The sequence below is a fragment of the Typha angustifolia genome, chromosome 12, assembly GCF_048772165.1.
Source record: "Typha angustifolia cultivar Huaian chromosome 12, ASM4877216v1, whole genome shotgun sequence".
In the NCBI taxonomy this organism is placed as follows: domain Eukaryota; kingdom Viridiplantae; phylum Streptophyta; class Magnoliopsida; order Poales; family Typhaceae; genus Typha; species Typha angustifolia.
In genome coordinates this window covers 5,500,217-5,515,202 of record NC_133250.1, presented here as the reverse complement: position 1 = coordinate 5,515,202, position 14,986 = coordinate 5,500,217, and the positions used below count along the sequence as shown (strand labels likewise).

Here is a 14,986-nt window from a genome sequence, read left to right as displayed (position 1 = left end):
AACCAAAAAACTATTTTGGCATAGATTGGTCCTTGGGTTTAGATGGGAAACTGTTTCTTCTTTCCTGGGGTGTAAGTGTTTGATCCACATTAAACGCCTACCTCATTCACATTTTTTTTCTCTAAGGCTAGATTGATACATATATAATTGATTCAAGTTATAGAAATTATTGAAGAAGTTTTTTATTCCAAGTGTTTATATAATAAGTTAAATTTCAGGTAACATTGTATTCAAATAGTTATACATCAAGTATCACCTTCTCTGCTTAATCAGAACAGGAAGATGATTGAATAAATTTGTTTCTATATAATATGAAAACCAAGTATTATTTGCAACATTTTGGAACAAAGAGTTTTCTTCACCAGGCCTAAAGAGATAGAACAGCATAAACTTGACGGTGTAACCTTTGTAAATATATGTTGCCTTTAGTTGCACAGATGCTTTAAGACACCTGGGATATGAATGTTGTTGAAATAATCCTCCCAATCAATCGACTTGAGATCAAAATCTAATAGCGGAATTTCTTCAGTGTTGTCCTTCATCATTGCCATCCATAATCTTCGTGAGTTAATGTCTTCAAAGCTTTCGTTAGAAAGAAAAGAAAAAAATATTAATTTGATGTATCATTTGACTCGAAACTGACAATGATGAATGAAAAGCAAATGAAATAAATGAAAACATACCATCCTTTGAAGAAAGTGTAAGGTGCATAAAGCTCGGCCAGACGCACGATAAAGTTATACATTTGGCGGAGCTCATTACAACGATGTGAAAGCGAACGACAGAGTATCAAATCCAGCAAGTGCAATACCTAATGATGAGAAATCGTTGACATAAGATGTCCACTTACCATTAAATATGACAATTTAAATTGGTTATATATTGATGATTATAACTAACCTCTAATGGAAGTTTATATCTTAGGACCATATAGGTTCGGAAACTTGCCAGATTCCTGAACATAGGAACTTTCCTTGTTTTGATGGTCTTTCCATTCTTTCCAGTGCGGGGGTGCTTAGAGAAGTATTGGTACACACAAAGCTGTAGGATTGAGAATGCCACAGGATTTCTCATTGAGGAGCTTACATGGTAGATGATTTCTGATTGGTTATTCAAATAAGCAGCCATGGCCACGATCATAGCATTCACTACCATATCTCCGGGGATCTGCATGTATTCATGATTAATACAAGGTACCATAAACAAGTACAACAAACCGGTTGTAAAATGCATTAGCGAAGAGCTTATATAATTTAGATTGTTGAACGGGTGAAATAGAATTAAAAGTTTGCATGCTAATACTCTAAAAAGTTTCTGCAATTAGTATATAATCTTAGTTCTACAGACGAAATAATGATTAATCAAATATTGTGAGTTTTGTAAGGATAATTATTCTTTGCTCCATCCTTTTGATGCAGGGAAACATCAAAGAAAATACAGAAAACTTTTAACTCATTGATTCTTACCGAAAAGAAGCTCTTCTGTAATCTATTGATATTTATAAGGCAAATACTGGCTTAACATTTTGAGAAATACAAAATTCGAAGGATTGAAAAGGAAGGAAAAAATCTCAAAAAAATTTTACTAAGAAAATAAACTGAACTTAATGCCACCTTTCCACCACAGGCCTGCAAGATTAAATGCAAACTAATAAAAATTCAAAATCTTAATTCGACAAAAGAACACTTTTTTTATTTATAGAGAGTTTACATAGACTCACAAAATCCTGGTTTAAGTTAAACTAATAACATCGGAACAAATTGAATAGAATGATGAGTTATCAACAATTGATATAAAAAAAAACAAAACTTTTCTAAGATAGTAAAATCACTTATTTCAAGATCTAGATGATGTACTTTGGGAAAAAATATTTAGGATCAGCTATAATTGACCATTTCTTTACTTGAGAGACCAAATTTTGTTCAATTCTAGACTCAACACAACTTGCTTTCCTTTTCAAGGTAAAATTCTCTCTCCCTCTCTTTAAATAGGGATTGTTAAAGTATGCAAAAAAAATGAACTCACTATTCTCTATTAATTTAAGCTTTTAGAGAATCAGCAAGTTAGCATACTAGTAGAGGTTCTAAGTTTGAATATTATTGGACTCTTTGTAATTTTAACATATAAAACCTCTACATATTTAAGTTGATTTCACTTCTCGGGCTTCTCTAAAATATATCTAGTACAAAATATAATAGAATAAAGTACTCTTTTAAAGTAATTAGTTAGAAAACACTAAAGTCTCCATATGTTTTGATTTCTAAACCATAGATAGTCCTGTTAGTCTCTAAACAGGAGTTACCACATTTGTAACTTACCACATCCATCGTCAACTTAGGATTTCCTAGGGAACATGTGAGTTTCCCCTTGGCATATCCAATGATAAAGCTATCAATTGTCCTACAAAACCAATCGCCTGATCATTAGAATGGCAGTAACGGAAAAAAAGAAAGAGATATATGTGTATATATATATATATATATATATACAGAGAGAGAGAGAGAGAGAGAGAGAGAGAGAGAGAGAGAATAAGGTGAAAACATTGGTTAAATAAGATCAGGGTTAAGAATTTTTAGACTTGCAGCTGTAAATATTTACATTAAGACATGATCATTCTAGCAAATAAATTGAATGGCTTTACTATATTTCTAGTTTAACTTACCTCGTTTTCTCCATCCAACCAGGCAGGGGATCTTTGTAGATGCTTGTTATTATAGTTGGCCGAATAATTACGAGAGGGAGGTCTCCTCTCAGGTGCCCAAGCAACATCTCCCCCATCGCCTTTGTGAACACATAGGTATTTGGCCAGCCAAAATGTCTAGCCCTACAATTCGAAGCCACCAAATGAGAGAGGATTATAACTTATTAACGACAAAGTCAATCCTTATGCTTAGTCAATTTCTTCAATTAGTCTCTCTTACAATCAATCAGCAACTTCTTCCTCCAAAGAAAACAAAAAGGAAAAAAAGAAGTTAATCAGAATAGAATGGAATGCAGGTTCTGCTACCGATTGACTGACGCAGGGAAGCGTCCATGAAACGATAGGTATTATTTTTAATCCATTGATTCGTGCACGAATACTAGAAAAGAAGCTTTTCCTTAATCCATTGATTCTTATGAATAACAACACATCAAAGGCATTTTAAGAAACGCAAACGTCAAAATATTAAGAAAGATCTTAGATTGTCATTGAGAAAATAAATTGATCTGATCTCTCCGGCTTTGGCCACAGCCCTATAAGACTATATATAGATTAACAAAAAGAAAAGTTCAAAAATCAAACCCGGCAAAAAAGAACGTACTTTTCATTTATGGATTTTGATTAGTATAACATTTTTTTTTTGTTCCTCAATTCTTAAATCGTCAATGCTTACTTTCTATTCAAAGTAAAACTTATTTTTTGAATTACTAATATCTCTATAAGATTTTATTTCTAGTCTTAAATCGTTTCAATAGACAGAATTTACCTATTTTTTCCTCCTACATTATTATACGTCCATTTTGATTAATTGGTTTTGGAGAAACTTTCAAGGATCAGGAGCAGCTTGAAGTAGAAAGAGAGAATTAAGTGTATAACCTCTTCATGCCTAGTTCTTTCATGGTTATCTTTTCAATCCTTTCTGTCGGCTTGTTGGCTTGCAGTTCCTTCTTTCTTTCTTGAACGAAATTAATCTCTTCTTGGATGTCCAAATGAGAATTGCCGTTTAACGTTTCACCCATGCTAAACGGTTTCTCTGGGATTAGTCCTTCCCTCTCTCCTGCTACATAAGCTGACGATGAAAGAAATTTGCGATAAGTAATTGTAGTTCTTGAAGTAAGTTACATAGACATATAAACAAATGATAAGTATGTAAGTGATAGTAAACAACAGCAGGAGATCCTTTGCTCTTATAAGCATAGTCGAGTGCCATATTTTTTTGAAGTTAATGATACTGTAGATCAAACCATTCCATGGTTGAGTTTGTATATGACTGTAACAAAGGTATGCTTGCAATACATATCTACTGGTGATACTTACCAGTGGACACATGAAGGAGCATCTTGGCCTTAGCGCATCTTTTTGCAAATTCCAACACATTTTTGGCTCCCAAGACATTCACATTCATAGCCACGTCATATCTGCAGACATTTATGTTTAATGTTTTAAGGTTTCTATCGTCAACTTTTGCAATTATATGTAAATTATATTCCAATAAGAAATAGAGAGCATTAAGTTTTTACTTGCTTTTTCTGGCATCTTAATTTTGTAAAAGAGGCCTAAGAACAAGTTAGCCTTTATTTAACTTCTAGGTTTTAATTTTGTCTTTTTCTTTTTCTTTTTCTTTTACTGTGTAACATAACTTGTACTATAGTTTATCCAAACTGGATTGCTTTCGAAAAATGAAATAAAATAAAACAAAATAAAGTTAAATTTTTAACAATTAAGCAACCTGAGCCAATTACCTCTCATTAAAGCTGGTGGTTGCAGCTACATTGACAACGAAGTCAATATCCTTCCACAATTCTGTGAGAATAGAGTCCTCTATCCCCAAGTTCTCACGCACAATATCTCCTGCTACAGGAAAAACCTTTGCTTCTATAAATGAATGGAACCCTCTGCCATGCTTCTCTTCCAGAACTGTAAATAATTCCTTGCCTATCACCTGCAGAAACAGATAAGAAACGACAAAGATATTACATTGACTTGGAATTAATAGCAATGCATTCAAAGATAGTCGTGTTCAGTCTATTTTGCAGTAAAAATTTAAATTGTCGGTAGGGCGACGGGAATGTTCAGTCTATTTTGCAGTTAAATCACAATTAACTCTTTATCTATACGTATGCTATGTTAGGAAGTCACTTTTCTGTTCACTTTTATCCATATGACGTCTCTAGGCATACTAACGCGCCAACGCCTCTCTATCTCCTCCACTATTAGCCCTAAGAGGAATCTCCTTAGCCGCCACCGATGAGTTCTTCCCGGCTTGACTAAACCATAGGACACTAATCCACCTTTTTCTATATTCCTCAAGCTTCTTGATGCTTCTAGGTGCAGCCATGGTTGGCCAAGTGAGAGGCTTGTCTCCTTAATTGCTTCCTCGAGACACTCTCTGCTAGTTCTTTAATTGACCTCCACATATGCATATTGGAGAGGTCTCTGGTAGCCTTCTTTGTGCAATTCTATCCACGCCATCATCTCATAGAAAGTACTAAAATTACTTTATTCTTACTGAGTTTCATGATAATCAAATTAATGCATGAAACTTTTTAAGTTGTACATTAGAGTGACTTCCATGTAAGTGACTATTTGGCGTGCATGCCTATTAATTAATACTAAATAAATCTTTGTTGTTTTACTAACTCATCTCTTCATAACGAGAAGCAGTGATGCATGAAGGATCTTATTATCCAAAAAGAGTACTACCTAATTGAATTAATGACTATAAATACCTGACCCTAATAGCTAGCATTCGATGGTAATACAATATTAGAAACCATGGTTTGATATAGGAATCAACTTCCATTGGAATGTATTAGTAGACAATGAGTGAATGGATTTCTTGTGAGCTAACATGATTTCGACTTTACGCTCAAGGTATCCGTAGATTAAGAGATTATCACAAAGGGTGAGCAAGAGCTAGAATTCATCCGAGACAAAGCAACGAGTTAACCTGCCAAATTAAACATAAGAATTCTTCCAGATGTCATCACAAGCTTAAGAGAAGGTGTATATAATTATATAGTAGAAGTTGTACCTCATTTTGAACACGCTGCTTGGCCGACGTTGCATCACTAGCTCTCACTAAGAGGAAGAGCTTCTTAACATCTGGTTGAGCCCTCAGTATCTTCTCCACAAATACTACATATACAACAACAAGAGGAGACAAAGTAATTCACGAATGTCTTCGTGCACTTTACAAGGAGAAGACGAACAACGTAGAACCATTTTTAAAAGATGTGTAATTGAGATGCATACTTTTGGCTAGAAAGCCAGTAGATCCAGTGATCAGGATGCACTTGTTCTTGAAATATCCTGCAATTCTGTAAGTTTCCATAACTGTGAACCACGGAGACACACAGGCAAAAGAGGTATGAGAGAGCAGAGGGAGTTGGGTTTCTCGAGTGTAGTTGAATGGCTTGAATATTTAAAGAGATCGAAGGAAGAGTTGGCAATTTCTCAGAGAAAAAGAAAAGAAAAAAAGAGAGTTGGAGTACACGAAAGCTGCAGGTCTGCATTAGTACCACGACTTAAGTGCAGTGGTTAAAGACTTGTAAGAGGGACTGAATCCTCTGCAAACCCCCCAAATGCAGGAATATCATGCAGTCTTTGATCATCTGGTTACCGAATCATCCAGCAGTTAACTGATCGATTTAACAGCCAATCAAAGGTTGGCAATTACACCACTGAAGAAATTTATTCAGCCGTTCCTGCAAATGACCTTGAAGGATGCCAACTACAGATGTAAGTTTAGAATTTAATTTAACATCGTATCTAATTTATTTCTTTGAGAGGTAAAACATCAATGACGTCAAACACGGAACATTTAAATTAGATCTGAACTGTAGATCGGCTTAGGAAACGTACTGGGTCCAGAGTTGAACCATTCAAATATATATATATATATATATATATATATATATATATATATATATATATATATATATATATATATATATTCCCATACTTTAGCATAAAATCACTTTATCTGGATATACTTCTTTTTTCTCTGTATGAAATTTTGTTACACGTTCCTTGGTAGAATATATAGAGCATCAATAAATAGACATTTTCTTCTTTAGGGAACATATCTGCTAGATGTCAAAAGGTATCTATGCTGGAAAACATGTTGCATGAAGATTTACTTTTGTATTAAATATTTCATGCGACTCGATAGTAGTACCTACAAGTTAGTAGATGAATGGAAGAAAAGTGTATACAACCACTGCACCGATACACGTTAATTAGGTCAGCGAGAATAATTGTTAGAGATTGATGGATCCATACATGTAGCCAAAAGTGGAATAGGTAAGGCATCAATTCATTGCAGGGGCCGGCAGCGAGGAAGCAACGTCAATCTACACCGTCGCGTCTATAAGTTAACCATACATGTGGTTGCACGTCACACGTCATTTCATTTCATTTGTTTCGTTTTCTACAAGTAAAATGATCGTTCTTTACCTCGTCGAACTATATAAAAGACCTCGTCAAACTATATATATATATATATATATATATATAGTTTCCTCTTATGTATAATACTCTTTAACCCCCTTTTGAAATAACTAAAATTATTATTCGAGAATACAATATCTTATTTCAGAATAATCGCTAAACATAAATAGTCATATTCTAGAATATAAACACTATTTATCAAAATTATATTTTATATGACATACTAACTCAATTACCAATTTTTTTGACTACAATCTCTCTTAAAATATCTTATTATAATTTATCACTCATCTTTTATCTCTTTCAAATATTTTATTATAATTCATTACTTATCTCTTCTCTCTCTCAAACATCTTATGAACAATTTACCATAATTTATCACCCGTCTCTATTTTCTCTCCTCTCCTATCATATATATTTTTTATACTAAATAAATAAAATTCAATTTGAACAACATAAATATCAATAATTTAATATTTCATAAAAGTAAGCACATTTTAAAAGGTATTATTATTAAATATTACTTTAATTTTATATACTTAAATATAAATATAAATATTATAAAATTATTAATAATATAGTAATTAACCGAATAATAAATATTTTACATATTATCTTATTATTTAAATAATTTTTATATGTATTAATAACATCAAAAATATAATATTAATGAACAAATATGTAATCAAATTAAATATTAACTCATGGATAAAATAATATATTTACTATTAATATTATGATAAAATAAGAAATTTTGGAAAAATATAATATAATATTATTAAGAATCTCATATTTTAAGCTAAAATGAAACATATTAAACATTTTAATATTATTAATAATCTCATTTTGCAAAGATTATTAAAAAAATATATGTTCCATGTAAGATAAATTTTTATTATTTTCAATTATAAAATATTTTACATAGAACTTTCGAAGGTTATTATGATTGATCTACCCATTGAATCCTATTAAAATTTGGATATGTTGTCGCTCTTGAAGAGAGCTTTGCAATGGATCCAATATCTAAGGATTTGGACGGCTAAATCTCAAAATATCGGCTAGACAGTAATCGAAGCTCAGGATGAATCGTGGTTTGTTAGCCCTTCAATGGCTAGATAGGTACCAAGAGAGCTTCTCTTTTAGAGTGAAGGGGGAGAAGTTACTACAGAAGAGGGGGTTTAGGAGTTAGAGAAGGCCGACCAAGGACTTGGATGGTGGAAGGAAGGGGTTGGGAGAGGACGCTAACGACTAGAGCAAGGAGGGAGATAGAGGTTGCAATACTAATGTAATTATTAGATTTAACTCAAATTAGAGTTTCCTCCACATATTTATAGAGGCTCACCCTAGACCGACTTTGATCAGGACTTGATCAACCAACTCAACTCGACTAGCATAAGTCAAACTCGGGTTCACCATGCATCTCATAACTTGACCAAAACAATTTATTAGCTAGTCTAGACTCAATTAACCAATTACAAGTTGAGTCCATATTTAGTAGGTACTTGCGTTTATGGCTCAACCCAATGAACCCAATGTGTCGCGAATACATCAAATCCGACCAAGTCGTACCACTCCACCATGCTTTTGTCCACCTTGTCCTCAAGGTGTCCATGGTGGTTTCCAAACCTTCCATATTTGCCAAATCATTCCCACCAACATTTTAGCTGAGTCCAAAAGTGCAAGACTTGTGGAGAAGGCCATAGCTCGGTCAAGTGTAACACAATGTATATAGCTCGCTGATTGGTACTCAACAAATTAGTCCAAGGCTATGTTTTAACTCACCCACAATCTAATGTAGGCACGAGTTTAGTCTAGGCCTCGCGCAAGGGCTGATCAGTTTTGGCTTTGGTACATCTCTTATGGTATGAGGATGTTGTCCTTTAGATTGGTAAAGATAGGCAGCCACGACCATAGGATCAGGTTGTCGAGGCATTAGATCCTCAATCTTTCAAAGCTTCAATATCCTCAATTGGCAGCTCGAGTGGCGATTAGTAATAGTTGACAATCGCTTTGGGATTCCTAGCTATCGATGTGGGCAGCAAGGTCTCCTTTGATAGTGATGTATACCTCGATGGTCCTTCATCATGTTGTGGAGGTGATCTCGGTGCCAGTTCAGCCCCTGTTGTCGTGGCTTGATCTGATTCAATGGGTGCGCTTGTTCTAGTTGCCGCCTTGATGGTTTATCCCGAGGATGGTAGGGTCCTGTGTATGCCTTGGACATTGTTGATTCATGTTCGCGAGGGTTGCATTTATCTCCTTTATCGCTTGTGTCATGAAAGCTATGGCTTGAGGAAGATCAGCTAGGTACTCCATGGGATCTCACATACGTAGTGGAGATGGCGATCTTGATGGAGCGGCGTGGTCCATCTCCATGGCTTGCTCCTCTACATGTGAATATTCTCCAACTTGCCATAAAACCATGGATCTCCTGGTGGTCCAAGGAAAGACCGCTTTGATACCAAATTGTTACGAACCGGCTTAATCCAATTCGTAATGGTTCTGGATAGAATTTTGTACGGAACTTCCAAATATTGTTACAATCAATCTAGCCATTGGATCCTATTGAAATTTAGATATGTTGTCGCTCTTGAAGAGAGCTTTCCAATGGATCCAAGATCTCTAGGTTTGAATGGCTAGATCTCGAGATATCGAGCAAATAGTAGCTAAAGGTCGGGATGAATGCTGGCTTGTTAGCTCTACAATGGCTAGATTGGTGCCAAAAGAACTCCTTTAGAGTGAAATGGGAGAAATTATTACAAAAGAGAGGGTTTATTAGTTAGAGAAGGTGGACCAAGAACTTAGACGGTGGAAGGAAGAAGGTGAGAGAGGGCGTCAATGACTAGAGCAAGAAGGAGGGAGATAGGGGCAGCAATACCAATGCAATTATGAGATTAAATTCAAATTAGGGTTTCTTTTACATATTTATAGAGGCTCACCCTAGACCGATCAACCAACTCAACTCGACTAGCTTGAGTCGAACTCGGATTCGCCATGCATCTTATGACTCGACTAAAATAATTTATTGACTAGTCTAGACTCAATTAACTAATTACAAGTTGAGTCCATATTTAGTAGATACTTGCGTTTATGGCTCAACTAATAGGGCAATTGCTAAAAAAAATACAAGAAATCAAACTAAATAAATAGGCTCATCCCAATGAACCCAATTTGCCACGAATGGATCCAACCTGATCGAATCGTATCAAAATATAATATTATTTCAATATTATAAAATAGAATAATATTAGAAAAATTATAAAATATAATAATACTTAAAATATTATTAATAATAAAATATTTTTTTGACTATAAAATATGTAGGATTAAATGTAAGAAAAGATAAATATTAATAAACTAATATTTTATAAAATTACAATATATTTAAATTGCATAGCATTCCATATTTATTTCCCTAGCATTGTAATCAAGAATTACAATCTATCTCCATAGATTGCATGTATAATACCCTAGCCTATCATTGCATACGTAATTTCAAGCATTACATACATAAAGTATATTAGTTTATTGACCATCTATTCTATCAATCTACTTTAAACAAAATAGAATGGTATTTTAGAAATAGCTATTCCTAGAATAACACTCTCATTTTACCATTATGAGCAAAGCCTTATTTCTATAGCACCAAATATCACTAGATTGATGCTGCGTATATATATAAATTAAGAAAGTGAATGGTGTAAATTAAGGGTGACGCACATCCGTCATCTAGAATATTTAGCTGAACAATCTAAAATATAATTAATCATACCTAACTGCAATATTGATAGGGAAAATGATTTGATAAGGCGAGTTATAAAGCAAGAATATTATACCCATACTGGATTGCTAGGACATGTAATAATACAAGCATTTAAATAATAACTAACTTATTTAATATATTTATTAATTGATATTATTAGTTAGTAATTAACCAAGCTATTGTTAATTTTCATTAGATGTACATTAGCTTGATTACTTTTAGGGACTATTACTTAATTGCTACCGAAAACATTCCAAATGTCATAGTTGCTACTACATTCTTTACAATATCAAAATTGCCATTATGATTAATTAATTTTTAACTTAATATTTCTAACATATTATTATTAAAGTTAATAAATATATATAAATAACCAAAATACCCTCTTCTTCTTAAGTTTAGTGTGTAAAATTTATCAACAATTTTTCTCACATTAAATAAGATCTATATCATTGTACTATGGTATTGGATATAATATTAGATAGCTTTTAAATTATTTTTAATAATTTATGCAAGGGCAAAATACTCTCTCACGGATATAAATTGCATTTTAATCATGATTAATTAGATTTGTGTAGTTTAATGGCATTTTCAGAAGAGTAAAATAATTTTCGTGACAATTATGATATTTTGAAAAATGTAGTAACAATTATAATATTTTAAAATTTTTTGGTACTAATAATAGAAAGCCTTATGTTATGAAAGGGTCAATTTAATTTAGTTATAGATTATTCGGTTGGGCAGTCTAGGACAATATTTGCCAAATATTCTGATGCCTGAAAATTATGAAACCAATTGCATTCACTTAGTAACTTCTCAATCTACATTTTTCTTTCGTGGACCCTTCTCTGATTCATACTCTATATATTGCCAAATCAAGATATAACCAAACTCATCGTTGATAATTGGCTAGAGGCCATGGTGGTGAGAATGGAAGGTGTTGGTGATGGTCGATGGTGAGATGGTTGTGGCATGGTATTGCTAGTAGGGCGTGGTGGTGGAGGTCGCTAGTCAGAATAGAGAGAGAAGAGATGGGACAGTGTTGACAACCCTGAGGACTAGGAGGATCATTAGATAATAAGGGATCAGGAAGGCTAGTTGGCTATGTGTAACACCCCATTGAAATTTTGATAGAAATTAAAGTACCTGATAGGCTCTGATAGCAATTGATAGGCTCTGATACCAATTTGTTAAAGCTCGGATACCAAATTGATGGGATCTAGAACTAAAAGATCGGCTACAGAACAATTTCTTAAGATATAAATTTATTGCAGGAACAGTCCGCGTAACTGTGAAAAACTATTCGTTAGATATTCTTCGGTAGTTAGAAAATTACGAAACCAATTGGGCTGGATCCGTATCTTCCTAATCTACAACTTTTGTATTTAGCCCTTCGCAGATTCAAACTGTAACAGGGACGAAAATACAGAATAACGTGGGTGATGGTGATGGTGGTGGTGATGGGTGGAGTGGATGTTAGGGTTATGGATGGGTATGGAGATGAGGGTGCATTGTGGAAGTGATTAAGGGAAGTAGACAAAGGGAACGAAGTGGTCAAGATCCCAAAGAAGAGGGGTGGCTCGACAGTCGAGAGAGATTAGAAGCGAGGAGAAACCTTGCCAACGGTAGAGGTGGAAGGATGGTGAAGATGGAGGAGGGAGGAGTTTAGAGAGAAGATAGGAGGCAAGAAATCAAAAATCGAATAGCAATATAAAGTTGGGTGCCATCCATATATTTATAGAGGCTAGCCAACAAGTCCTAAAACAATATGAAACCCTAACAAACCAACTAAACCAGTATTCCTTATCTTCTCTGAATACCTTTTGGATTAAGGTTTCGTTTTGTCATAGATATATTCCAAATCTGGAGAAGTCATGAATATCAAAGTTGTATATCTAGAGGTTATCGACCTTATCCAATTAGTTTGATATTATTTAGATATGTGTCAAATATTCTAAAAATATTTTTCTAAAACTGCACAGAGCTGGATTTAGCTAATTAGATTAAATCCTAATTAAGTGTATCAGCTCACCACGCTTCCCCCACCTTGCCCTCAAGGTGAAAAGTCAGGGAAATGCTCTAAGATATCAGTCTCCAACTTTCATGTCGCCTCATTAGATGGCTTGCCAACCCACTCAACTAGAATCTCTATCTCTAATCTGGTACCATGTCGTTGTCGGCGTCTAGCAAGTACTCGAACTGGCTCTACGATCTCTATCTCCTCCAATGGCTCTGGTAGAACTGATCCAATGATCTCATAATCTCTAATGCGCTCCCTCAATAATGAAACATGAAAGACAGGGTGCACTCTCGACCCCTCTGGCAGCTCCAAATGATATGCAACCAGACCAATACGCTTCAACACTCGAATGCATTTGTAGTCAAACAGCAAACCGCCTCGATTCTCCAACTCGAGATGGCGCTCCGGATCATCCATCACCTCCTGCAACAATCTAAAAATATCTAGGTCAGATGTACATGCATACCTCAGCTCGTCAAGGAAGGGATAGGTAGGAGATGAATAGGCTGCAAGCTCGATGGTATTGGGTTGGCACGATAATGCATCCGCCGCTTTATTTTCCGTTCCCTTTTTGTATTGAATTTCATAATCATACCCCAGCAATTTTGTGACCCATTGTTGCTGTGTCGGAGTGTGTATGCGCTGTCCTATAAAGCATGGAAGGCTCCTCTGATCGGTTCGGATAATGAATCGTCTACCGATCAAATAAGGCCTCCACCTTGTCACGGCATGTAGAATTGCTAGCATCTCTCTCATAAGTCGATAACTACTGAGATTTTTGCGATAAAGCCTTACTAAGATAGGCAATGGGACGTCCTTCTTGCATTAGTACAGCTCCTATGCCAACATTCGACGCATCACATTCAACAATGAATTCTTTGGTGAAGTTCGGTAGCGCTAGAACGGGTGCCGTCATCATTGATGTTTTCAATTTTTTAAAGGCTAAAGTGGCTTCATCCGTCCATCTAAAATAGTCCTTCTTCAACAAAGAAGTGAGATGAGCAGCGATCTTGCCATATCCGGCGATGAATCGACGATAATAACTAGTTAGTCCTAAAAATCCTCTCAATTCAGTGGTAGTAGTAGGAATAGGCCAAGCGGTCATACATACAACCTTTTGAGGATCCGCCGTTACATCATCCGTTGAAATGAAGTGGCCTAAATACTCCACATTTGGTACTCCCTATAGGCACTTGAACTTCTTGATCTTCAATTGGTTTTACTACAAGAAATTCAGCACGTCCTCCAAATGTCGCCAATGCTCCAATTTAGTCCTGCTATACACCAAAATATTATCAAAAAATACTAAGACATACCTTCGCAAGAGAGGCCGAAATATATCATTCATGAGGCCTTGGATTCAATTGGTTTTACTCCAAGAAATTCAGCACGTCCTCCAAATATCGCCAATGCTCCAATTTAGTCCTGCTATACACCAAAATATTGTCAAAAAATACTAAGACATACCTTCGCAAGAGAGGCCGAAATATATCATTCATGAGGCCTTGGAAGGTAGCTGGAGCATGGGTGAGATCAAAAGGCATTACGAGTTGTTCGGAGTTCGAAATGCCGTTTTGTGCACATCTACCGGGTGAACTCTAATTTGATGATACTCGACCCTCAAGTCAAGCTTACTAAATATAGTCGCCCCTACAAGCTCGTCCAACAACTCCTCGATAACTGGAATGGGATATCGGTCCTTGACGGTAATAACGTTTAGTGCTCGGTAGTTGACATAAAAACACCATGTCCCATCCTTTTTTCGCACCAAAAGCACGGGGGATGAGTATGAACTATGACTTGGTTGTATGAAGCCTTACTCCAACATCTCAACTACCATCTTTGAGATAATTTTATTTTGCACATGTGGATACCAATATGGCCTCACGTTCGCCAGTATAGCCCCGATACAATCTCTATGCGATGGTCCGTCGCTCTCCTCGATGGCAACTCCTGCGGCTCCTCAAATAGTCTAGAAAAGTTATCTAATAAATTGGACAATTCAATTGTAGTACATAAACTCGTTTGAGACTCATCTCCTGCTGGTCCTAAC

General features: G+C 35.2%; 1 protein-coding gene across 1 annotated transcript; it reads right to left on the bottom strand.

Annotated features, from left to right (window-relative positions):
- Positions 1-207: 207 nt before the first annotated feature.
- LOC140771668 (fatty acyl-CoA reductase 3-like) lies at positions 208-6,110 on the bottom strand. Its single transcript, XM_073113254.1, has 10 exons — positions 5,957-6,110; positions 5,736-5,839; positions 4,444-4,643; positions 4,019-4,119; positions 3,578-3,770; positions 2,663-2,824; positions 2,319-2,400; positions 901-1,167; positions 684-811; positions 208-582 (listed from the first exon to the last, which is right to left on the bottom strand). The coding sequence occupies exons 1-10, from the start codon at positions 6,033-6,035 to the stop codon at positions 426-428; spliced, it is 1,473 nt and encodes a 490-aa protein (XP_072969355.1). The 5' UTR covers positions 6,036-6,110; the 3' UTR covers positions 208-425.
- Between the last annotated feature and the right edge of the window lie 8,876 nt (positions 6,111-14,986).